This window comes from Rosa chinensis, chromosome 1, assembly GCF_002994745.2.
Source record: "Rosa chinensis cultivar Old Blush chromosome 1, RchiOBHm-V2, whole genome shotgun sequence".
In the NCBI taxonomy this organism is placed as follows: Eukaryota; Viridiplantae; Streptophyta; class Magnoliopsida; order Rosales; family Rosaceae; genus Rosa; species Rosa chinensis.
In genome coordinates this window covers 29,513,093-29,537,650 of record NC_037088.1, presented here as the reverse complement: position 1 = coordinate 29,537,650, position 24,558 = coordinate 29,513,093, and the positions used below count along the sequence as shown (strand labels likewise).

Here is a 24,558-nt window from a genome sequence, read left to right as displayed (position 1 = left end):
GGTGGGGCGATGATTGAGGGGTGATGGTGTCTGGCTGTTAGGTGCAGTGGTGGTCTGGCGGTTATGCGACTGGACTGGTGATATCACGGTGGCTAGTGGGTTGGTTTGTTCCCTTTGCTGATTGGGCCCGGATTGGGCATGTTTTACTTTTCTGTTGCTATGTTTTTCCAATTGTTTTTGTTTATTTCTATATTTTAGTTCAATTGCGCCATGTGTGAGCAATAAGTCCCTATATAGATTCTATAGGGCTAGTCGGGCCTTGTGCCTGTGTATGAACTATAAGTGCCTTGTTTGGCCTAGCAAGGCGACGATCAATTGTTAAATGGTCGCAACCTCCTAGTGGCAGGATGAAACTGAGTGTCGTCGGATTTATTTCTCGGTGGCAACATAGTAGGAAAGCTGTGATTTTGGTAATTATGCTTCATTGTAATCGAGTTATCTTTCCGGTATGTCACCGCAATGTCAAAGCAAATGGAGTAGCCAGTCGAGCACTCTTTGCTAATTGGTACTTTTTAGAATACAGGTATTTTGTAGAGACTCCAGATATCATTTCAGGATGTTCTCTAGATGCTTATTGTACTCAGGGGTTTAGGCTCAATGTCCCCCCCTTGTATTCAGCGGTTTCATTAATCAAGGCTTGAGGGCAGCCACACCAGCCCTTCATTCAAAAAAAAAAAAAATCATTCTCTTCAAATGCCATGACGTCATTTCCTCCCTTTTTTTTTTTTTGGATGCCTTGATCTTCATTTAATCTGCCTTCTGACATGAGCACGTGCAAGATTATATATATATATATATGTATGTATATATATATATATATTTTCAAATCTGAAAGCATGATTCCCTTTTTTTGGTCTGAGTTCAAACTTCAAAGCATGATTATTTTCTTCTTAATCACACTCTGTCATGTGCTCCCACTATTCTCATGATGCCTCCCCTTTTTTTTTTTCTTTTTTTTTTTTTCGCGCCTTACATGTATTCTGAAAGGCTTTTTAAATATATATATTTTCTATTTCTTTCTCAAGGCTTTGGTGATAATTGAAGAACGCAGACGACCTATGTGCTTGGATTCCTCCACATTTGTGCGTGGTAGGGTCCGCTAAAAGCGGTTAGGCTTTGCGTGTTTGTCGACGCCAAGGAGAAGAACGTGAAAGTCCTAAACGCTTGGATTCCTCCACCTTAGCTCGTGGTAGGGTCCACCAAAAGCTGTTAGGCTTTACGTATTTGGTGGCTTAAGAAAAGAAGAACGTGGACGTCCTAAGCGTTTGGATTCCTCCTCTTTTGTACTTGGTAGGGTCCACTAAAAGCGGTTAGGCTTTGCGTACATCGTCAGGCACTTGCGATCGCGCTTCCCATCCTTTTGTGGCCACGGCTTTCTTCAAGTGCTTCAAGAAAGGGACGGTCACCATCCTCGAGGATCTGGAGGACGCTCAAAGTGATGGCACTACTCTGCAAGTGCATCCATCGTTGACTGGGCCTCAAGCAATCGATGTCCCTCCTCATGACCCTTCAGCTCACATCCTCCAGTGAACTCATGTGGTACCTCGCCAGCTAGCTATGTTTCGACAATCGAGATCTGGAAGAGACCAACAAAATTCGCATGTACTGTTGCTGAAGTCTTCGCATCATGATCAGAACACTCCTCAGACCCCATTAAAGCTTCTCAGCGATCGTGTACGCAACTGTTTAGTGAAGTGGAGCAGTGCATTTCGTTCAAACGGGGGCTTCTCTTACATAGAGCTCTACTGGGACTGGGTAGAAGATATCTTAAGCAGGAATGGCAAGCTTACTTAGGAGGCCGGTCTCTATCGAGCGATATTTGCCTCACTATTCAGCTAAGACCATGTTGCATCTATCATACGGGCTTTCTGCGAGTACTGGTGCCCCACGACGAATACCCTCCACACTTCTGGCGGGGAAATGTCCATCTCTCTCTGGGATTTGGACCAACTTGGAGGTTTGTCCATTGCTGGATGATTTTATGATGAAGTTGTTCCAGCTGCTGAAGAGCTTTCTGCAACAAGCAAAGGGAGTCAACAGAGCTGCCGCTATTTGTTTCTCGCCTACCATAAGCTCTGCAAAGAAAGCCAAGGGCAGAAAGTGAAGATAACTTTATGGATATGATATTGGTATAGAGGAGCTTTGCGCTATAAGAGGCCTCCAAACAAAAGCAACAGGAACAAAAGAGATCCTCCCCAGAATGTGTTTAATCCATCTAGCAGGATCCATGAAATCCGACAACGTACTTCTGTAGACCTCACAGTATTTGATGACTTAGGCATTGAGAGTAAAGATGTAGAGCCCACCTTGCTTGTTGGTTGTGTCTGTTTGTTTTACCCAGAGATGACATTGGTTTGATTTGTCCGGGAGTATTCAAAGTTGCCAGCAATATGTCACAGGGTGTACAGTTTTACCTAGCAGTACCAATGTTGGCCAGCATCTATCAGGGTTTAGGCGAGATTTCTGTTTCCAGCGATCCAGGTAACTGCTCGGTTGCCCTTCCTTTTCATTATATTTATGCATGGCTAGCAGAGTACTTTGGCACCCACTTTCAGTCTCCACTTCCCAACGACCTAAAGCCCCGTATGGTTCGCTTATCCGGAGAATTTTCAGCGAGAATTTTCAGCTAAACATTGTGGGGACTCACAGGCGCTTTCTTTGTTCAATGCGTGTGATAATGTGAGAATGGATGCATTTGCCAGGGTATTTTCGAAGAGCAAAGTGATTATCAACCGCGAGAACATCTCCCATTTAGACCTCATATATCTCATCAGCCTTCGATCTGGGTATCTTTCTCTCAGACAGGATAACCGACGAGTCATTCAGCCATACAGTCCACATCGATTCAGTCGACAGTTTGGTTATGTCCAAGACATTCCTGGCAGCCTGAAGAATGACATTCGCACCGGCATGTGGACTTTGATTTACAAGCATTGGGATTCTTGCACCAGAATGAACACCAAGTGCATGGTAACGTTGCCGATCCATAGTGCTATCACGGAGTACATGGTTACTCAAGACTATGTCATTGGTGGTCTAAAGTGTACCATTCTACACCAGTGAAGGCAACGAAAGAAGCGCCTACTAGTAGACCACTGCACAAGACTCTGAAAGCAAAGAAAGATAAGAACGTCACCCGTGCAACACCTTCTCATCACAAAAATGTGATTCCTCGTGAAGTTGAATGTAGCACCAACGTCCCTGCGCCTCCTAATAGGACTTTGCTTCCTAGTAGTGATTTCCAGACTCATCTACTCAATACTCTAGATGATGATGGGGACTCTTTAGATTCTCACATTGCTTTGGCTCATCCACCTAAGTTGAAAAGACCTGCCATCAAAGAAAGAAGGCGTAGTGGAAGCAGCGGTAGCAATAATAGTGAAGTGCACTTTAAGCGTATGAAAACTGACACCAGTCTTGGCCCTATTTATTGTGATCCCAATGCTGAGTTCACTTTGAATACTGACTTTCTTGGTGACATTTCAACTTCTTCACAACCGATGCTGCAACGAAATGAGGTAACCTTCTTTTGGATTTGCGTCAGGTGTTTTTTTTTTTTTTGGAACTTGAATTGTTCTTTTCCTATCTTTTCAGGGTGCAAAGATTGATGGTCATCCACTTTGGGGAAATGATGACGCCTCTTCAGACCTTACACGAGTTCCTTCTGCAGCGGAACTTGAGGATTTCTCTTTACCCACGAAAGGAACATCAAATGCAAAGAATGACTCACAGCCAATTGATCCTTCAGGTACAATTCTTAACTCTTGTGTATTTTTGTTGCACTTTAAGCCCCATTTTTAGTTAATGATACGTGTACAGGTCTACTTACCAAGGTGCATCCTCCCAAGTCTCTGAACACCATAGCCTTTTCTGAGGCCTCTCTTGGTGGAGCTGCTACTATAGATGCCAGCCAAAGACTTCGTGATATTCGTCAACAAGCTGCTATTGCAGTTTGTGCATAAATTGAAGATTTGATAATGAAGCACTCCTCAAAGACCATTCTTTCCAGCAAAGGGGAACTTGACAAGCTGATAGCTGAGCTTAGCCTTTATGGGATTGATCCTTCATCTATAAGGGACAAAGTCGAAGGTTGTTGACTAGTGTTGACCAATACAACTTAGCACGGCTTGCTTGTTCACGCAAGACTACTCCAGGCACACGCAATCAACGTCTGGCTGACACAGAATCAGAAATTGCAAAGGTCATCTCAATTCATCAAGCTGACTCTGATCATCGCCAATCTGCGCTCAAGTCTTTGGAGAAATTAAAAGAGGAGCAGCGAAAATTGGAGCAAACAGTGACTTTACTAGACGAGAGAATTCTACTACAGGAGAAGAAGCTTGTCGACCTAGAAAAAGAGAAGACTGAAATCCAAGAGATCCCCGAGGTGACCACTGCAGAGCTTGAGACGACAAAATCATTGCGAGATACTTTTGAGAACCACCGCAATAGCTTCAAGGGTTTCACTTGGGTGTGAAGACCTGTTCTCCATTCGTAACTTATGATGATTTTTTTTGTTCATTTTCCTTTATCACTTGTAATAAGTCAAACTTTGACAGTCATAACTTATTATGAAAATAAGTACTTTTCTACTTATTTACTTCATGAATAATAAACAAACCCTTTATTTTTTATTTGATTTGACTGAACTTGAGATTGTTATTCCCAAGCTGCCTACGTATCCTTCCAATGAAGGAATCAAGTCGTCATGTAGTTCAAGGGTTTATGGATGAAGTAAAAAAAAAATTTTGGTCCCTTTTTTTTTGCTTGAGCTGCCCTTTCAAGTTTTCAACTGAACAGACTCTTTTTTTTTTTTTTTTTGTGCTATGTGCAGTTTAGGCTCGTGCTGGCTAGGAGCGTCTTCTTATGCTTTTCAAGCATAGTACCTCTTCAAGAACTTTCCATTTATGGGGCCAATCCTCAGGCCATCTTCAGCCACAATGTTGTAGGCTCCATTGGTGTAGACTTCGCGGATTACATAAGGTCCATCCCACTTTGACTGAAACTTAGGACCAGTCTTGTGTGTCATGATGATAGGTCTGCACACGGCAAGCACTAGATCACCAACTTGAAAGGATCTGGATCGAACCCCTTTGTTGAAAGCTCGTGACATTCGAGCTTGATAGCATTCCAAGTACTGTTGCACGTCAAGTCTCTTTTCATCCAAGGCTTCCAACTCCTGAAGGCGTAACTTGACGTTCTCTTCATCATTTAGTCCTTCTTGCAAAGTAATCCTCAGAGATGGAATTTGTTTCTCCAAGGGTACGATAACTTCAACACCATATACAAGGGAGTAAGGTGTAGCTTTCGTGGGAGTTCTTATGTAGTTCTATAGGCCCAGAGCGCCTCGCCCATTCTTTCATGCCAATCCCTTTATGTTTTGCTGACAACTTTCTTCAAAATATTACACAATGTCTTGTTGAATGCTTCAGCCAAACCATTTGCCGGGGCGTTGTACATAGAAGAAAAGTATAACTTGAAGTGATATTTCTCACAGAGTTTCTCCATGGCACTATTGGAAAAGTACTTGGCATTGTCTGTGATGATGCAGCGAGGAACACCATATCGTTGAATGATATTCCCTTTGATGAAGTCTACAACATTTTCTTTCTTTATTTCCTTAAGCGGTACCGCCTCTGCCCACTTTGAAAAGGAATCCGTAGCCGCTAGAATGTATGAGTGACTGGCGGAGGATTTCGGAGTTATGGGCCCAACAACATCAAGTCCCCACACATCAAAGGGGTAGGAAGCAACCGTTGGATGCAATGGCTCTGGTGGTTGATGGATGAAGTTTGCATGAAACTGGCAAGCTTGACACCTTTGTACATACTCCATGCAATCTTTAACCATAGTGGGCCAATAGTAACCTATCCTCTTCACCTAAAAATGGAGCTTAGGACCTGACTGGTGAGCTCCGCATACTCTTGAATGAGCTTCCTCCATAGCCTTAGCAGCTTCCTTTTTCCCCAGACATGTAAGAAGCAATCCATCGAATGATCTTCGATAAAGAGTCTCCTTATAGTAGAAAAAGCATGATACTCTTCGTCTTATGTCCGAGCGTTGCTTTGTATCATCGGAAAGCTTATTTCGCTTGAGGTAATCAATCAATGGGTACCTCCAATCCTCAACATCAATCACGTAAACAGAGACAACATTGGAGTCTTCATGCCAAAGCTCAGAGACTGCAGGTACGACCTGTCGTTGGCAGATTAGAAGGTGTACGGCTTCATCCTCTGATAATGCCAAAGATGTTGCTAAGTTGGCCAGAGCATCTGTTGTTTGATTTTCTTTTCTTGGCACATGCGTTAGTGTAACAACATCAAAACCATTTGAGAGTTGTGTGGCGAGCTGAAAATAAGGAACTAAATCCTCTTTCTTCACTTCATAGATAGTTAGTAATTGATCAACTACTAACTTCGTGTCTCCATACACCTCTAGATTTAAGATTTTCATTTCAACTGCAGTTTGTAGTCCCATAATTAACGCTTGGTACTCAGCAACATTATTGGAACATAGTTCACTAAGAGTGAAGACATAAGGCAATATCTGCCTTTGCGGAGAAATGAAGACTACACCAGCTCCTGCCCCATCTGCTCGTGAAGACCCATCGAAGAACATTTGCCAAGCAGGGAGGACCTCTGTATTAAAGACTTCTTCATCTCGCAACTCTTCTGAAATCTCCCAATCCGCAGGAATAGGATGATCCGCTAGGAAATCAGCCAATGCTTGTCCTTTAATCACTTTGGCCGATATGTAGATGATCTCATACTGATTGAGGAGTAGTGCCCATTTTGCCATTCGCCCTGTCAAGACAGGTTGTGACATAACAAACTTGACTGGGTCAGCTCGCACCACTAGATGCATTGTGTAAGCTTGCATGTAATGTCTTAACTTTTGGATGGTGAAGACGAGTGCGAGACAGATTTTCTCTATCGGCAGATAGTTTAGTTCCGGTCCTGTGAGAGTTCGACTCAAGTAATACAACGCCTTCTCCTTCTTTGCTTCATTTTCTTGGGTTAGGAGTGCCCCGAGTGATCACTCTTGAGCAGCAATATAGAGGATAAGCGGCTTCCTAAGGATGGGTGCACCTAACACTGGAGGACTTGCCAAATACTTCTTTATGCTTTCAAAGGCGTTATGGCAAGCTTCATCCCATAAGAAAGGCACATCCTTCTTCATAAGTCTATTAAAAGGCTGACAACGGCCTGCGAGGTTCGATATGAACTGTCTAATAAAGGCGAGTCATCCTTGGAGGCTTTTTAACTGTCGTAGATTCTAGGGCTGGGCATCCAAAACCGAAATCCCGGTACCATTTCGAAACCGTCCCGAAATCCACCGGTAAGGGCCGGGATCAAAATCTAAAATTTACTATTTGGGCCCGTCCCGTAGAAACGGGCCCGGTACCGGTACTAGCCCAGTCGATCCCGGTTAATTAAATTAAATATTTAATTATTTATATTACTTGGTTGATTTTGATTGGGTAGTATATGTGAGAACACAGAGATTGACCACACCTGATCAAGGCATTTTGACCTAAACTAAACGGCCTAAGGCCCTAACTCCCTAAGCCGCAACGAACTAACGAAGACCTCGACACTCGACAGTCCATCCCCAATTCTAACTTTTAAGCTCTCTTCTCCCTCCACTCTCCAGATCTGCTTATGTTCTTCATCTAAATCCCAATCCCCCTCGATCAGTCGATCCCCAATTCACTAACCCTAGTTCTAAGCTCTCTTCGAGTCTTCTCTACTCTCCAGATCTTCTGCTGTTCTTTATCTAAATCCCCGATCCCCCCTCTATCAGTCGATCCCCAATTCACTAACCCTAGTTCTAAGCTCTCTTCGAGTCTTCTCCACTCTCCAGATCTTCTTCTGTTCCTCATCTAAATCCTCAATCCCCCTCTATCAGTCGATCCCCAATTCACTAACCCTAGTTCTAAGCTCTCTTCTCCACTCTCCAGATCTTCATCTGTTCCTGATCCCCAATTTCTTTCCAATTTCCCGAATTTGAAGGGTAGTTTATATGTTCTTTTGCCGAATTTGAAAGGAATTGTTTGGTTAACTGTGTTTTTTGATAATGTTAACACTTTGGTGCAGGTCACTTGTTCGACAATTACCTTGTTCCTGTGGTTCTTCATTAAAAGCCACAGGTTCTTATGAAAGATTGTCTACTCCTATACAAGCTGATGAGCGGTTTCATGGTTCGTCATACTTCACTTTCTCAATTCGATTCATTTCATTTTGGTCAGCTGTGTTTTGTGACTATGTTAAAGCTTTGGTTCAGGTGAGGCATTTAGTGCCCGGTCAGCTGTTGGACAAAAATGTGTTTTGTGTTTTGTCACTTCTTCTTATCAAAGATTGTCTACTCCTATACAGCTTTATTAGAGGTTTCAAGGTCGGCCATATTTCACACACTATTTGATTCATTTGTTTGTTGTTGGTCTGCCTTAATTCGTTTAACAAAGATATAATATGTTTGCATTCAAGGACCAAGTGTGTATAGTTTAGTTTTTCATCTAAAATTAGTTTTTGCTCCAAAGAACTATTAATTTGTTTGTTTGTTTCTCTAACTATAAAATTAGTTTCATCTAAAATTAGTTTTTGCTCTAAAATTAGTTTTTGCTCCAAAGAACTATTAATCTCTTAGTTTGTTTCTCTAACTATTAATCTATTATGAAACAAAAATACTAACCATAGCTGCTGATTCATACTTCATCTCCAGGTGTTGACCATTTGATTCAAATCGTTCGATGGCTAGAGCGAAGAAGGTAGCTGCTCGGCCTCATCCAACCGCTTCGGGGCTTGAAGACTCTTCAACCGCAACTTGACCTTCTGCTCCTCAAGAAATTGAAGCTCTTCCTATAGCAAGTTCAACCCAGCAAGCTCCTACAGGTTCAAACCAGCAAGTTCCTACTCCTGCAAGTGATGAAGCTCCTACGCAAGTTCCTACTACTGCAACTCAAAGTGAAAATTCTAATCCGGTTAGTACTTCAACAACTATTAAACGTAGTTTTGTTTGGGAACACTTTAAGGAGTATGATAAGGTTGTGAAGGGAAAAGATGCTGAAGGGAATGATGTAGATATTGTTAAGAAACGAGCTTATTGTATTCACTGTCCTAGAGGAAAAATAGGCGATTTTGCAGCAGATAGTTCTAGAAATGGGACTTCGGGGATGATTAGGCATATTAATCAATTTTGCAGGTTTTATCCCCCAAATGTTAGTAAGAGTCAGAGGGTTCTTGTGGGAGATAAATCTCTAGGAAACAAACTTACTGCAGTAGCTTATGATCAAGATGACTATGTAGATGCGACAGTCGAAATGATTGTCATGGATGAGTTGCCTTTTAGCTTTGTTGAGAAAAAAGGTTTTAACCGGTTTTGTGGTAGAGTGTGCCCTCTGTTTAAAGTACCCTCTCGTAGGAAACTAGTTAGAAGGTTCCTAAGCATATATGGTGCACAAAAAAAAAGAACTATCCAAAATTATGAAGGAGTATAGAGTGTGTCACACAACGGACACTTGGACTAGTGTCACACAACGGACACTTGGACTAGTGTCCAAAACATCAATTATATGGTGCTGACTGCCCATTTTATTGATGTTGATTGGAAGATGCACAAGAGGGTTATAAATTTTTGTGTTATCCAAAACCATCAAGGGGCAACCATAGGTAGACTTATAGAGTCTTGTTTGCTGCAGTGGGAGATTGAGAAGGTGTTGACCATAACTGTTGATAATGCATTTGCAAATAAGTCGGCTTTAGAGTGGCTTAGATCAAAGATGAATAAGTGTTCATCTTACAAAACAGTTTTAGGTGGTAAATACATGCATGTGAGGTGCACAGCTCACATAACCAATTTGATAGTGGGACATGGCTTGAAGAGGCTGCAAAAGAGTGTTTTAGCCATTAGGAATGCTGTCAAGTATGTTAGGTCTTCACCTAATAGAATAGAGAAAAGCTTCCTCTTACAGGGCTGGTTTGTTTAGATGTCCCAACTAGGTGGAATTCAACTTATCTAATGTTGGAGGTAGCCTTGAAGTTTAAGAAGGCTTTTGCAAGGATAGAGGAAGATGATGATGAGCTTTATCTAGGTTATTTCAAGGAACCAGAGGAGGAATATGATGAGGAAGGCAATGTCGTTCCTAGTAAGAATAAAAGAAACAGAGTTGGGCCTCCGGAGGAACCAGATTGGGACAAGGCTGAGATTTTGTTGATTTGCTTTGAGTATTTTATGATGTGACCCTTAGAGTTAGTGCAAGCTTGCATCCAACTGTGCATACAACATTCCATGATGTTGTTACCATGGAGAGAAACATAGAAAACCTCTTCATTGCACCCGAGATGGCAACTGGTTCCGACACTGAAAATGTAGTAACTGATATGGCTGCAAATATGAGAAGCAAATTCTTGAAGTACTATGGTGGCTTTACAGACCTTAACCACTTGGTTATTGTTGGACTTGTGCTAGATGCAAGATTCAAGCTTAGGAATTATACACATTTTTTGAAGGAAGAGGGTATGGATGATGTCGATGTGCAAAGTAGAACCAATGAGATTAGATCTTTGTTAATGGCGCTATATGATGAGCTACAACTCTTTTTATTTCAGTTTTTTGAATATTAGATTTTCTGATCTTATGAGTATTAATACTAATTTTATGTGTTTATGCATGTTCTTGCTTTTATAGTATGCACCGATCGTAGATGGTGGGAGGCATATGCATAGACATCAAAGCCCTACAAGTTCAGGCAGCACAATCATGAGTAGAAGCAGCAATACAAGAGTTGGTGTGCGGGGTCAGTTGCTAAACTCTTGGAGAAAGGTGGTCCAAGAGAGTGAAAAGGCTGTAATGGCACATGAAGTTGATCAATATCTAAATGTTCCCCTAGAGTTTGTTGAGGAGGAGGAAGATGGCTTCGATATTTTGTGTTGGTGGAAGATAAACGGACCCAAGTTTCCCGTGGTGGCAGCAATAGTAAGAGATGTACTTGCTGTTCAAACATCCACAGTTGCATTGGAGTCTGCATTTAGCACCGGAGGGAGAGTTATTGATGCTTTTAGGAGTTCATTGACTCCTAAAACAGTGGAGGCTTTAATCTGCATGCAGAATTGGTTGTTGGGAGATGATATTGTTGCTCAAGAGGTAGAGGAGCCTACAATTGAGAACACAGAGTTCTATGAGTAGGTTGAGAAAGGTACCTTGATCAGTTTCAAATGTTCAATTTTAATTTTTGTTTTCTGTTTTCTTACATGTAGTTTCTCTATTACTGACTTTAAATGCTTACTTAGATCATGAGAGCACTGCCTCTAGCAGAAATACAAGTTCAACAATCCCGAAAGCAAAGGGGAAGGGAAAGGCTGCAGTGGTAAATGTTGACTAATGAGTTTATGAGGTTGTGAGACTGAGTGTGATGAACTGATGAAGGTTTTTTCAAATGTGTTTAATAGTTCAAGACTTGTAGTTAACTAGTTTTTATCATGTAATGGTTTGTAGACTTTAAATTTCTTATTTCAAACATTAATTTCTTGCTTAAGACCTACTGGACTTTTGTTGAATTCATGAATTGGTTTCTGTGTTTATTCATTTATTGAACTTATTGTTGGTCTATTGAATTGGTTATTTGCTGTGGTGCACATTGCATTTGTTTCCTGTCATAATCTGCAATTACTGCAATCTGCAATTTGCATTACTGCATTACAGCCATTACTGCAATCTGCAATTTGCATTACTGCATTACAACCATTACTGCAATCTGCGATCTATCATAATTTGCAATCTGCATTACTGCACTTTGAATTCATAATCTGCAATCTGCAATTTGCAGTTTTGCACATATTGTATTATTGTCCATCTTCACTAGTTCATTTCTTCTTTTCAAGAATTCTTCAATTCATTTTAGTATTTTACATTGTTTGATTTGGTTTAAGGCAAAGTTGATTGTGTAGATTTATAAGTTGCAGTGCTAAGAGGACAGCTGCATCCTAGAAATGATTGAAATCTGAAAATTTTGGATAGCTGTTAAAGAACTTATCAACTTAAGTGTGAAAACAAAAAAAAAAAAAACAAAAAAGGAATCGGGTATCCCGAATTGGGCCCGGGCCCGACCCGATCCCGATCCCGATCGGTTTCGGTACCCTCGGTACTAACTTTGAAAAAACGTTGTCCCGTCCCGAATAAAATTTCCGGTACTGGGCTCGGTATCAGTCAATAACCGGCCCGTCCCGGCCCGTGCCCAGCCCTAGTAGATTCCTTGGCTCAGGCATGTCTTGAATGGCCTTGATCTTTGACTGGTCCACTTCAATGCCACGATGTTTCACAATGAATCCAAGAAACTTGCCTGAACTGACGCCAAAAGCACATTTGAGGGTGTTCATCTTGAGTTGGTACTTGCGTAGTCTATCAAACACCCTTCTTAGGTCTTGCAAGTGATCTGTCCTCCTTTTTTACTTGACCACTAAATCATCGACATAACATTCCACGTACTTGTGAAGCATGTCTCCGAAGATTTTCTGCATGGCACGTTGATATGTTGCACCAACATTTTTCAACCCGAATGGCATGACTTTGTAGCAATAAATGTCTTTGGGAGTACGGAACGTAGTAAGCTCTTCATCTTCTAAGGCCATCCTAATTTGATTGTACACAGATGACCCATCCATGAAAGAAAAAGCTTCATGCCCTGTTGTTGCATCCACCCTGAGTTCAATGATGGGCAAAGGGAAGTCATCTTTCGGACACATGTCATTTAAGTCGCGGAAGTCCACACATACACGAAGTTGTCCGTTCTTCTTCTTGACAGGAACAATGTTTGCAATCCACTTAGGATATTGAACCTCTCTAATGAAACCTGCAGCAATCAACTTATCAACTTCAGCTTCAATTTGAGGAAGGAGTTCTGTCCGAAAGCGTCGTTGTGTTTGCTTAATCGGTCGAGCCTCAGGTTTAACTGCGAGACGATGAACCGCTACCTTTGGGTCAAGACCAGGCATTTGTTTGTACGTCCATGCAAAGACGTCTTTATATTCAAGCAGTAGATCATAATATTTCTTTTCTTCTTCAGGACTCAGTGAAGCACTCACGAAGATAGGTCTTGGATCTTCCTTAGTTCCCAAATTGAGCTCTTTAAGCTCGTCAATAGTAGCTTGCCCCCCGTCTTCAAGTTTTGGAGGAGCTTCATCTACTTCATCCTCGGAATGATCATGGTCATCTTCTTCGAAAGCCTCTACTTCTGTGACTGTGATATGATAGGTAGACTGTACAATCTCATCTTCGCCATTGCCATCAACATTACTAGTTCCGACTTGGCCAGTGAGTACAATGGTGTGCTCCTTCACTTTGAGTTGTTCGCTTGAGCTCACCTCTAACATAGAGCGTCACTTCATACGTGACGGAATGAGACTTCAGATCTCTTTGTCGTTTCCTTGGTCGTCAATCCCCTTTCTCTTTCTCCTTTGTTGCTCTTTGGGTGCTTGTATCCACTCAAGTGCTAACTTTCGAGGGGCTGACTCAGATTTCTTATTTCCTTCATCGGAAGATGACAACCTATTGAACACGGAAGCTTGAGTGGTTGTTTGGGTGATGCGGTTGAAAACTGAGACTCAGCTTGTTGAAGCATCGACACGATCAAATACAGAGACTCGAGGTGCCAGCTCATCACCTTGTTTAGGCATCGCAGCTTGAGAATTAGGATGAACGCGGTCAAATGCTAAAACGCGAGAGGCAGATTCAGATTCTTGAGCCTCTTCTTCTACTACCTCAACACTAATGTGTTGCGTGCTTGCCTTTGCAACTTTTCTTCTTCCTGAAATTTTAATTGGTTTGCCTAGTACAAAACCAAGACCTGCTTTAGCAGGGTCAACTGTGCATCCTTGCTCTCTTAACCTCCTTTGAGATTCATTAAGCTCATGCACCTTTTTACCAAGGATGACTTGGCCACCTTCCTTGCTTGACGAACCGAAGTCATATCCAGCCTTTGCTAGCAGCTTGTAAGCGTCAGGGTCAAATCCTTCCTTTGTCCTTTTGTCAGGAAGTGTCCCATGCTCTATCTTGCCTTGAATCGGTTTGACAAACCCCTTTAGCGGCTGCTTGGTGGGAGTTGCGTTGCTCAACTTCGTCAATGGTATGGTTGATGTTTCTTTTAACAATTCTACGTCCTTCTCATCTAGCTTTCGCGGACGTTCTTGCTCATTTGCCTCCACAAAAGGAGACTCCCCTTCTTTTCACCTAGACCTTGGCACATAACAAAGAACTGGAGTAGAGGAGCTGATTTTGTTCTTTGAAGCTGCCATTTTAATTTCCAATGAAACTTTATGTGGTTCCTCATTGCAATCTCTTGCCATGCTGGATTCCACCGTCTTATTACTCACTTCTGCAGTTTTCCCTGTAGAGGGTACTCCAGCGGAGAACTTCCTTTACTATTTCATCATCCATGTAGAACTTGGAATCCGTAAAGTAAGATTCAGCTTCAGTGAATGGTTTAGTATCACCTGCTACTGTTTTTACTCCGCCATCATAGAACTTGAAGCATTGATGAAGAGTGGAGGGGACGACACCATTTTCGTGAACCCACGGTCATCCTAACAATAAATTGTAGGAGGTCTTTGCATCGATCACGTGGAACATAGTATTCGACTTCATTTCTCCAATCATCATATCTACTCTGATCATCCCTATGGCTTTTTGTCCCCCTTGGTTGAAGCCTTGAATCATGAGACGGCTTCAGGACAACTCTTCCATGTTGATGCCAAGTTGCTTCATAGTCGATCTAGGCATGGTGTTTACAGCGGACCCTCCGTCTACAAGCATGCGGTTTATCTTTTGATCTCGCACATACTCTGACACGAAGAGAGGTCTATTGTGCAGCTTAGAGCCTAACTGAAGGTCTTCATCCGTAAAGTGGACGGCATCACAATCTGTAACACACGTGACACATTCCTTCGGTTTCACCTTGTTAATGTCTGTGGAGTTCTTGCCTGTGTCGATCAACACCTATACCAAAGCACATCTTGTTGATTTTGGAAATTGTAGTAGATCAGAAATGGTGAAGTGCAATGGTAGGTCTTCTAGCTGCTTCAACACTTCGTTCTCTTCTAACGTTTGGTTTGTATTGACCGTGCTTGACTCAGCCTTGGCAGGATCCTTCGAACCAATTTCATAGCTTGTGGTCATGTGGGTAGCTCTCATCTTTTCTTGTCCGTTGCCTCTCTTGGGAAAGACTTTTGTTGATGAAACCACACTATGGGGTTTTCAAACGGAAGGATTGCCCTTCTCTTTGAAAAATCTTGTCCCAACTTTCTCGAGACGCTGACTTTCTTGTGATTGCTTGCATTTTGCCTAAGTGATAGGTAAACATGGCGCCGGGCTCTTGCATGCCTTCCTTCGAGTGACAAGTATCCATCTCTCGTCATCGACAACTGAGTCAACTTTAGGAGTAGCAACAGGCGCGAGGCTTGCTTGCTGGATTGGCTTGACTTCCTCTAACTTTGACTTCATGCATGGCTTTCTGGAAAGCTGATATGGTGCTTTCATTAGAAGAGAAGGCAAAGGGGCAGGCTCGAATGACCCAAACACGATGGTAGTGCAGTTTACCGCAGCAACATCATCGACATCCAGCTCAATCCTTCCTTGCTTGGTGAGATTCATTATTAAATCTTTCAGAACAAAGCATTTCTCCACTGGGTGACTAATCTGGTGGTACCTGCAGTATTTCGGGTCCTTGACACGGTGCATATCCTCGGGCCGTTTGCATTCTAGGAGCTCTATCACCTTCTTCTCAAGTAAATCTTGCAACATGCCTGCCACGTCAGAATCTGGGAAGGGATATGTCTTTTGTTGCCATTCCTTCAACGAAAGCTTTGTTCTGTCGTAGGTGCGAGTTGGCTCAACTTTCTTAACCTCCTTATCTTGTGTCGAGATTTTGACTGGGGCAATGTTGACGGTCATCGATTCTTTTGCAGATTTCTTAGGTGCCTTATCATTCTTGCTTCCGAAGACCTTTTCTTTCCTTTGGTCAACAATTGACTCCTTCTTCCCTTTGTGTCAAGCTATACTCAACTCCATGTCGTGTGCTCAAGTAGCCAGCTCTTCAAATGTACGGGGCTTAATCCCCTGCAGGATATATAGCAAATCAAAGTGCATACCTTGGCTGCACATTTCCAATGCAGATACTTCTGACAGTAGATCTTTGCAATCGAGACTCAACAAACGCCACCTATTGATGTAATCAATTGCACATTCATCCTTCCATTGCTTGGTGTTAGTAAGTTCCATCATGCTCACTGTGCGCCTCGTGTTATAGAAACGATTCAGGAACTCACGCTCCATCTAATCCCAACTGTCGATTGACTCAGGTTCCAGATCAGTGTACCATTCGAAGGCGTTGCCTTTTAATGAACGTACAAACTGCTTAACAAGATGATCTCCTTCCGTTCCTGCATTGTTGCAAGTCTCGACAAAATGGGCAATATGTTGTTTTGGATTACCCTTCCCCTCGAATTGCTGAAACTTAGGCGGCTGGTACCCATATGGCATCCTCAAGCTATCCACTTTTTTTGTGTATGGCTTGGAGTATGTGAGAGAATCACGAGAGGTACCTCCATATTGAGCTCTAATGGAGTTATTGATCATGTCTTGCAGCTGCTGGACGGACAAAGAACCAAGTGGACTTTCACTATCTTTGTCATTTGTCTTTGAAGTTTCTTCTTGTTTCTCTTTGTCATTCTTGTACGGAATCTGAGCAGAATTCTCATCATTTTGTTTCTCGAGCCTGCTCCAAAGTTGAGCAATCTGCATATCTTTTTCTTCGACTGTATTAGTGAGATTTTGAACCGCCTCTATCAGATTAGCTACCTGCTCTTCGAGCGTGGTTGCCCCAGTCATCATGACTTGCATTGCTGAGAGGTGAGACGCACTGTCTGACCGCATCCCAGAAGTGTTATTTTCTTCAGGATCAGGACTTCCATGGTATGATCCGGTGCTTGAATTCTCATCAGAGGCAGGTGAGAACGACCGCTCCCTTGATTTTGTATTTGGAGCTTGTCTCTCTTCACTTCGAGAGACATGCTTCCCTGCCCCTAAACTTTCCAGGGTGATGATTGGTTGGCGAGGCTTAGAAGGCAAAGCCACAAATGTTGTAGGCTGAACCTTTGCCATGCTTCGAGTGACGTGACCCGATGAGCTGCTGCTAGATTTTGAGGTCGTTGTCTTGGACTTGTTCTTCGGGATGACTTGAGTGTTCTTAGAAGCCATTGCTAGAACTGATTTGTTTGGAATCGTCTTACCGATAAGGAGATGAGAGGCAAAGAGGTCCCACTGGGCGTGCTAATTTGTAAACACAGGAATCTGAAAACAAACAAGATGCAGACATGTGTACAAAAATAATAATTTTATTAATTTAAGTGCGGGTTACAATCTTTGGTAATCCTCTGATTCGATCTCCGACGATGAATTTCACTCAAGGGCTTGATGCTTAATCTTGAGTTGTTCGATGGTCACGAGTGTCGACACGTGACGAATGTTTTGACTTGAGGTTAGTGAGGAACCGGCTATTTGGCAGCTTGAGGGTTCTTCACATGTGCTTGGGAGGCTTCAGGAATTTTGAGAGTATTTCCTTCTCTTTTTTGGCCAAAGTATTTCTTTCTCTTTTTTTTGCCGAAGTCCTTTTCTTGATTTGTGAAGGGGTATTTATAGTGTCGGCGTCTCTCTTCATTTGGAATGCCTTGATGACACATAATTAATTGCATTTTCCTTAATAACATAATCAAATCAATTAGTCCTAATTAACTGATTTAATCACGACTGTTAAGGAATTAGCCAATTAATTTGATGGCTGATTTTCATCTTGATTATCAATTTAAATAAATTGACATCTAATCAGCGGACGAAATTTAATACTTGATTTGACTCGGAATCAATTGATTTAATTTAATTGATTCGCCTTAATATCAGCTGATTAAGTCAGAACAAATTTATTTATTGCCGTCGTGCTTTTTGTATGCCGCCACATGTCATTCCCTGAGTCTGCTTGGTTCTGTTTACTCATAAGCCACGTGCACATTTTGTGGGACCCACATGCTGACTAAATTTGTTCGGTCATAATTTCAAGTGTTGACCGAATTATTTAATAAATTTTATTTTCATTAAAATTTTGGTGTCTACAGCTTTCCCTTCTTTTCTTCTTCTTCGCCAGTTGTGGACATGCACTGTGAGAGACCCATGTCAACAGTTTCCCGGCTATCGGTGTCGGAGTCGCTGTTGCACGTCAAAGTCAAAAACTGAAATCGAAATTTGGGTTGCACGTCGGAGTCGCTGTTTGAGTCGAAACCGTGTTGCACGACGATGGCGGGATTCCGATGGCCTCGGATTGAGCCTCAACAACAGTGCAATTCCAGTGGCCTTGGATTGAGCCTCGACGATAGTGCTGACTAGAGAGAGAGAGAGAGAGAGAGTAGCAGGCTGTAATTTATTAATTATCTTAAGGGCAAAATTGACATTTTATTTGAAATTGGGTGAGTATGAATAGCAGGCTGTAGTTTATTAATTATCTTAAGGGAAAAATTGACATTTATTTGAAATTGGGGTGAGTATGAATAGAAATTTGTTGCTGGGGTAAGTGGAATAAGTATACCCTCTATCAGACGTTTTAACAAACTCCTTATCCTCACATTGAACAAAAGAAGGAAGATGGAGTAGAAAGCAAAGTGCTATTGTAAAGGAGGCTAGATAAAAATGATTTGTTACGTCCCGAATCTAAATTTATCGGTTTACTAGTCATTTGGATAGTAAACGACAATTACTTTCACTTTTTACTCTGTTTCGATACTTTTGGTAGCCCTAAAAGTGGACTTTTTGTTCGGGTCAAAATTTGAGAAAGTTTCCTTCATAGAAGTCGTAATTAAAGGACGTTAAACCAAGTCCGTGCATATGTGGTACGTAAAAATCAGAGTTCGTATGCAAAGGTTATAAGAGGAAAATGGAAATTACTGTTCATGGTAAGTTGGTATAAATTTAAATTATTACTGTGTTGCATGGTAATTTTTCATTCTCTCTCTCTCTCTCTCTCTCTCTTCAACCACTACTGTTCACCGCCACCGACAGCAAACCCGACCACCTGGGAACGAGCCGCGACCACCGTTCGACTCCTCTCTCTGTCCCTAATGCATCTGTGATGGTGGAACACGGTGCTTTGGCCGGAAAAAGGAGAACCATGGCCATAAACTTCACGTTTGGAAGTCAACGCCGGTTTCTCTCTAATCCGGCCACCTCCGGCCACAAACCCAAGTCCATTAGAAGCACCTTGAGCCACTCTTCATGCTCTCCAAACTTTTTGCAGCGATTTGAAGCGTGGAGGAAGAAAGCATAATTAGAAAATTTCACTGTACAATCAGGTTGCTTAATTGTTCGACCACTTAGAGGTAATTTCTGACTTTGTCACAGTTGAGAAAGTTGTTAGGCTTGTTGAGTAGGTGTTGCTTCCAAAATTTGGTGGCCATCAGAGGTGGTGGCCGATAGCGCATGGGGCCCAAGTGCCACTACTGTGGTTGGCACGTAGGGGCGCGTAAAGCAGGTTTCTTGCTTCAATTTTTAGCTAGTTAAGTCCTATAATTATTGTAGAGGTTGAATATGTAATTTTGGTGAATTTTAGAGAAGTTTGACATTGATTGTGAATTATGAAGTTTGGAGTTTTGGAGGTCGGTTTAGGGGAATCCAACCTTCGGATTTCCCTTGTTTCCGCTATGGAATACTTTAATCAATAGATTGATATTAGTGGTGGAGTTTGGCTTGAATCAGAGAAGAAACAGTGAAGTGATTTTACGAGGATTTGATTTTAAAATCGTATTTAATTTGCGAATAATTTTGTACAGGGCGACGTACCGAGCTACCGCTCGACGAAGAAACCCGTATGCGTGGTAGCTGAAATAGTACTTTGAGCAGACTTTTGTTTTAAATGTTGATACATGCGCTTATTTCTTGAATTAATGCTTTATTTAACTTATCACGTTATATTTTGTGTATATAATTTAAGGGCAAAATACTGTTTAGTCCCTGAAGTATGCCTTCATCCTCGTTTCAGTTCCTGCCTTTCTAACTTAATCCCTAAAGTCCCTGAACTCAAAATATTTAGTCTAACTGGTCCATTCCCTCCATTTCCTCTGGTTGCTCGATGACGTGTCAGTTATGTACTTGCCAGCTCAGCGCCACGTAAGACACGAAACTTGTAAAGTGACGAGAATGCCCATGGCCTCAATCAAAATGCAATTGGGGTTCTTGCTCAAAGAGAACTCGAGGAGAGAGAAAACAAAATGCAATTGGGGTTCTTGCTCAGAGAGAACTTGAGGAGAGAGAAAATAGATCTGGGTTTCTCTCTCTCCTCTACCAGTGAATATCTAGGCACCACCGTGCCTCACCTCCACCACTATCGTGCTCAGCGGCCTCCGACGATCCACCGGCAGCCTCTCTGTCGTCCGTTGATGCTCGGAAGTATCTCACGCGCCGTCGCATCGTTGCCTGTATGACGTCGTCCTCCTCCTCTCTTCTCTCAGAACCCCTAAGTCAACGGGCATTTGTCTAATATTTGGTGTGAATCAGTGATAGTCTGATATCGCACCAATGCCAGCCACGGGGCTGACCGGGAGAGGCAACAGAGGTAGGAGCAGGAGAGTCAGTTGCAGGAGGAGGTGGAGGGTCAGATCTGGGAGGACCTGGGATCTTGTAGGACTTCTTGACCATCTCAAGATGACCAGAGTTCTTGAGTCGTTTGAGATGGCGAGTCAACAAGGCCGAGTGAGTTGGTGGGAGACTCGAGTAGACGTGCTCGATGTACTTAGCTATAGCTCTCCTGCTTGACCTGTCTCTCTCGTTCAATGCTGCAATAGCTATGTGTATCATCTGCAACCATAAAAAAAAAAACATCGAAATCAATTCACCAAAACAAACAAAAAGAATCGAACTTTAGCTCAAGTGGAGTGGAGTGGAGTGTCGGCTTAATCTCACCTCAGCATAAGGAGGGTGGTTGAAAGTAGGGGCAGGAGCATGAGTGGGGTTGGCAGCTACTTGAGTAGCGGCGGCGGTGTTGTTGTTATTGTCAGGTTCCACGCCCCCTTCCCGGCAGCTAAGTTTGCTTTGCATTTCCGGTCATTTGCAGCTGAGTTTGCCTTTTCACAATCCTGATTCGATCACAATCGTCCATTTCTGTGCCTTGTGGTGGTCATCGATTTCCTATTAGAAAATGCAAAGCTTTGTTGCTTTTTCACAATCTTGGTTAATGTAGGGCCAGCTTGATCTTTAGCCTCTGTTTGATTGCTTTGAAAAAAATAAGGGAAGTAAGGAAAGAAAGAAATCAGATTCCCTGTTTCTATTTTTGTGTTCTTCGTTTACTGGAAATCAAGAATCACACAAGATAAGAAAAATTTCCAGATCAAAGGAAAATCTCTTGTTTCTGGACAGAGGAAGAAAGAAGATAAGAAAGAAGAGAGATGAAAAAGATGCTGAGATAATTTTACTTTGCTCTTTTTGCTTTGCTTTTGATTGTTTTGATTTCGTGTTCGTGATTTGCTGCGATCCCTGAGGTAAAGTTGTCTTTGCTACTGGGTCGTCTTCGTTTGTGGATGTTTCTTTTAGGTTTGATTTGATTTTTAATTATGGCGAGGTTGTTGATGAATTGTGGTTTTTGTTGCTGCTAAATATTTGAGGGTTTGTAGTCAAACTCTTGACCATTTTGGAGGAAATTTTGAAAGAAACTGAAGCAGGGGCATTCTCGTCACTTTACAAGTTCCGTGTCTTACGTGGCGCTGAGCTGGCAAGTACATAACTGACACGTCATCGAGCAACCGGAGGAAATGGAGGGAATGGACCGGTTAGACTAAAAATTTTGAGTTCAGGGACTTTAGGGATTAAATTAGAAAGGCAGGGACTGAAACGAGGAAGAAGGCATACTTCAGGGACTAAACAGTATTTTGCCCATAATTTAATTTCAGAATTTGATTTTCGATTTATTTGTGGATTTGCTTTCAAGGACGATTCTCGGAGATCGAATATACTTTGCCTTGATTATGATTTGCGAAATGGATTTGTGTCACTATTCCTTGGATATTGAGCTTTCAATGGTTTATTTCCCATATACGAGTATTATTCGAATTTATGGTTTATCTCGGTTATAGTTTCAAAATCAGTTTGGCTCTACGTTTTAAAGAGGATATTGCGAATTTCAAAATAAAGTATGATCTACCATTTTGTTAATGATTTTCAACGAATTATTTTCCGAGGTGGTCTCTGAAATTAATTATATTTCTATTCGTCGATTTGTGATTTCTAAAAGATTTTCAAAATGAGATTTCGATGGAGATATTTTTCTTATTTATTTATCGACTTTGGGTTTTGGCATTGGGAATACCTTAATGATGATTTTGCATTTGGTTTTGTTTCTGATTTATTATTTATAATTTGATCTCGCCTATTTGGTTATGAATTTGAGAATATTTTGGCGTGCGGGGCCACGTCATTGGAATAGACTTATTGTTCTTATGAGAAATTAGGGAAGTTTTATGGATTTATGGATTTATTGGTTTTTAATTATTTTCTTCACCATACTGGGGTCGTTCTATAGTGTCTCCTCCTCACTTACTTTGTGTTTGTGAGTGGCAGTCGAGGTGATTTATTCTTCTCTTCACGTGAGTGGTAGTCGAGGTTATTAGTTCTCCTCCTCACACAATCTATGTATGAGTGGCAGTCAAGGGTAGAGTCTAAGGGGCTCCTTTATCCGTATGGTGATAATTTCTTCTTCCCCATATTCTATTGTTACTTGACTAACGGGGCTAGTCTGATTTCTCTTAACCATCGGGGCTGGTATGTTTTTACAAGATTTTGAGTCTAAAGAAATATGTTTTATAACGTTGCATGCATCAAGGTTTTATAAATTTAAATAAGTGGGAAAGTATTCAAGTTTGCTTCATTTAAATTATCTTGATTATTTATTTTTGTCCACTCACACTAACGTGTTTTTCAATTATTTTCCCCTGGGCCTTTCGGTTTCAAATGCCCAGTTTGCGGGCTAGATTAGTTGAGGTTAGGTGTACATAGAGTTGAGACATAGCCAACAGCACAACTTCTGAGTATCCATTTTATCCATGTTTTCCTTGTTTACCTTTTATATTAGAATTGCTCTGATAACCTATGGGATCAATATTATTAGGTTGAGATTTGTACCTGTGAAATAGAAGGATGTTGATTTGGGGAGCATGGTGGCTCCAGGAGAATAAGGATGGATGGTTTAGAAGTGTAAATGTCTTTCTACAGGTTTTGGGTATTCCATTATTAGGGGAAGTTCCGCCAAATTTTTGGTAGAATTTCTTCTAAGGTGGGCCTTGCAGGGCCACTTCGGATTTCAGGGTCAAATCCGGGGCGGGTCCTGTCATGATTGGTCTCGTGATATTTGCGCTTTAATTTGGATATTCTGTCAGACGGACAAAACTAATTCAATTTTTATCTTTTCTTTTTTCTATTTCAAAAAAGGGGAGAAATTGCACGTACTTATCGGTTTGAACAAAATGAATTGCCTTTTTTATTGCTGAGGCAATGCCTATATCACACAAGGTTGCTCTGTTTTCATGACTACTCATAACAACCAAAGATTCAACTTCATGTTAACATGGGTCGTAGCTATGACCCTACGAGGAATGATGAACATAAGAAAATGAAGAGAAAGATCATAAGAAAAGTAAACATTAATTAAGGAATAATGATATATATCAATGCTATGCGGGAAAGGTAAACTTTTTTTTTCTTTTTTCCAGTAACTGAAATCATGCAAGAACCAAACGGTTTTTATATTTATTTTTATTATAAATGAATTACATAGTTATGACTTATGAGTTGAACATAGTGTGATGACCTGGATTTTCGTTATTTAATTTTAGTAGTTAATAATGGACCAGTTGTGCGCATTATTGTTATTATGCTTTATTCGTATGTCGTATGTGAAGTGGAATTGTTTCGGACAATTAATTATTCCAAAAGTGTGGATTTAGGAGGGGAGGGGGGACGGGTCAAGGTTGAGTTTTTATACATTGAGATTATCTAGAACCTTCCTTCATGAAAGTTGTAGAGCGCATCTATACGAGTTCGTGGACATGTGGAACGTGAAAATCGGAGTTCATATGAGAAAGTTATAAGTGATTGAAGTTTGGGAAAAATTCTATAAATAGGGGTTTCCGTTTTCGGAGACTTACTATTTTCATTTTGGCAAGTTTCCTTTTCTGGAACTTTTTCAAAACCTCCATTCTCTCTCTTTCACAAGTGACCTGACCTGTACCCGTCTGACCCGACCCTGCTTTTCCGGCGACCTTTACCGGTGAAGCAAGCCCAGACCGACTCGCCTTCATCGTGCACTCTTCCCTGTGAAGTCCTCTAGCGACGATTTTCACTGTGTACAACGCTGGAATACGGTGAACTCAAGTGTAGTCAGACCCAATTGGAAATCCTAGTTTCGGAGACGTCACGGCTTCAAGTTTTTTGGGTTGAGTTCGTAGGAGTCTCCTCAAGCGATCTATGGTGTTAGTTTTG

At 41.6% G+C, this 24,558-nt stretch overlaps 1 protein-coding gene across 1 annotated transcript; it reads right to left on the bottom strand.

The window, feature by feature from the left end:
* Window positions 1–18,152: 18,152 nt before the first annotated feature.
* LOC112164626 (HMG-Y-related protein A) lies at window positions 18,153–21,126 on the bottom strand. The gene is made up of 3 exons (XM_024300888.1): window positions 20,992–21,126; window positions 20,606–20,886; window positions 18,153–18,249 (listed from the first exon to the last, which is right to left on the bottom strand). The coding sequence occupies exons 1-3, from the start codon at window positions 21,124–21,126 to the stop codon at window positions 18,153–18,155; spliced, it is 513 nt and encodes a 170-aa protein (XP_024156656.1).
* Window positions 21,127–24,558: the final 3,432 nt, after the last annotated feature.

Bases quoted from the DNA above. Each gene is read 5' to 3' on its own strand.
- LOC112164626 (XM_024300888.1), bottom strand. From the start codon at position 21,126: ATGCAAAGCAAACTTAGCTGCCGGGAAGGGGGCGTGGAACCTGACAAT. The intron at 20,887-20,991 runs GTGAGATTAAGC...TTATGGTTGCAG, and splicing joins ACCACCCTCCTTATGCTGAG to ATGATACACATAGCTATTGC. The intron at 18,250-20,605 runs GTGCGATATCAG...GACGTGCAACAG, and splicing joins CAGCCCCGTGGCTGGCATTG to CGACTCCGACACCGATAGCC.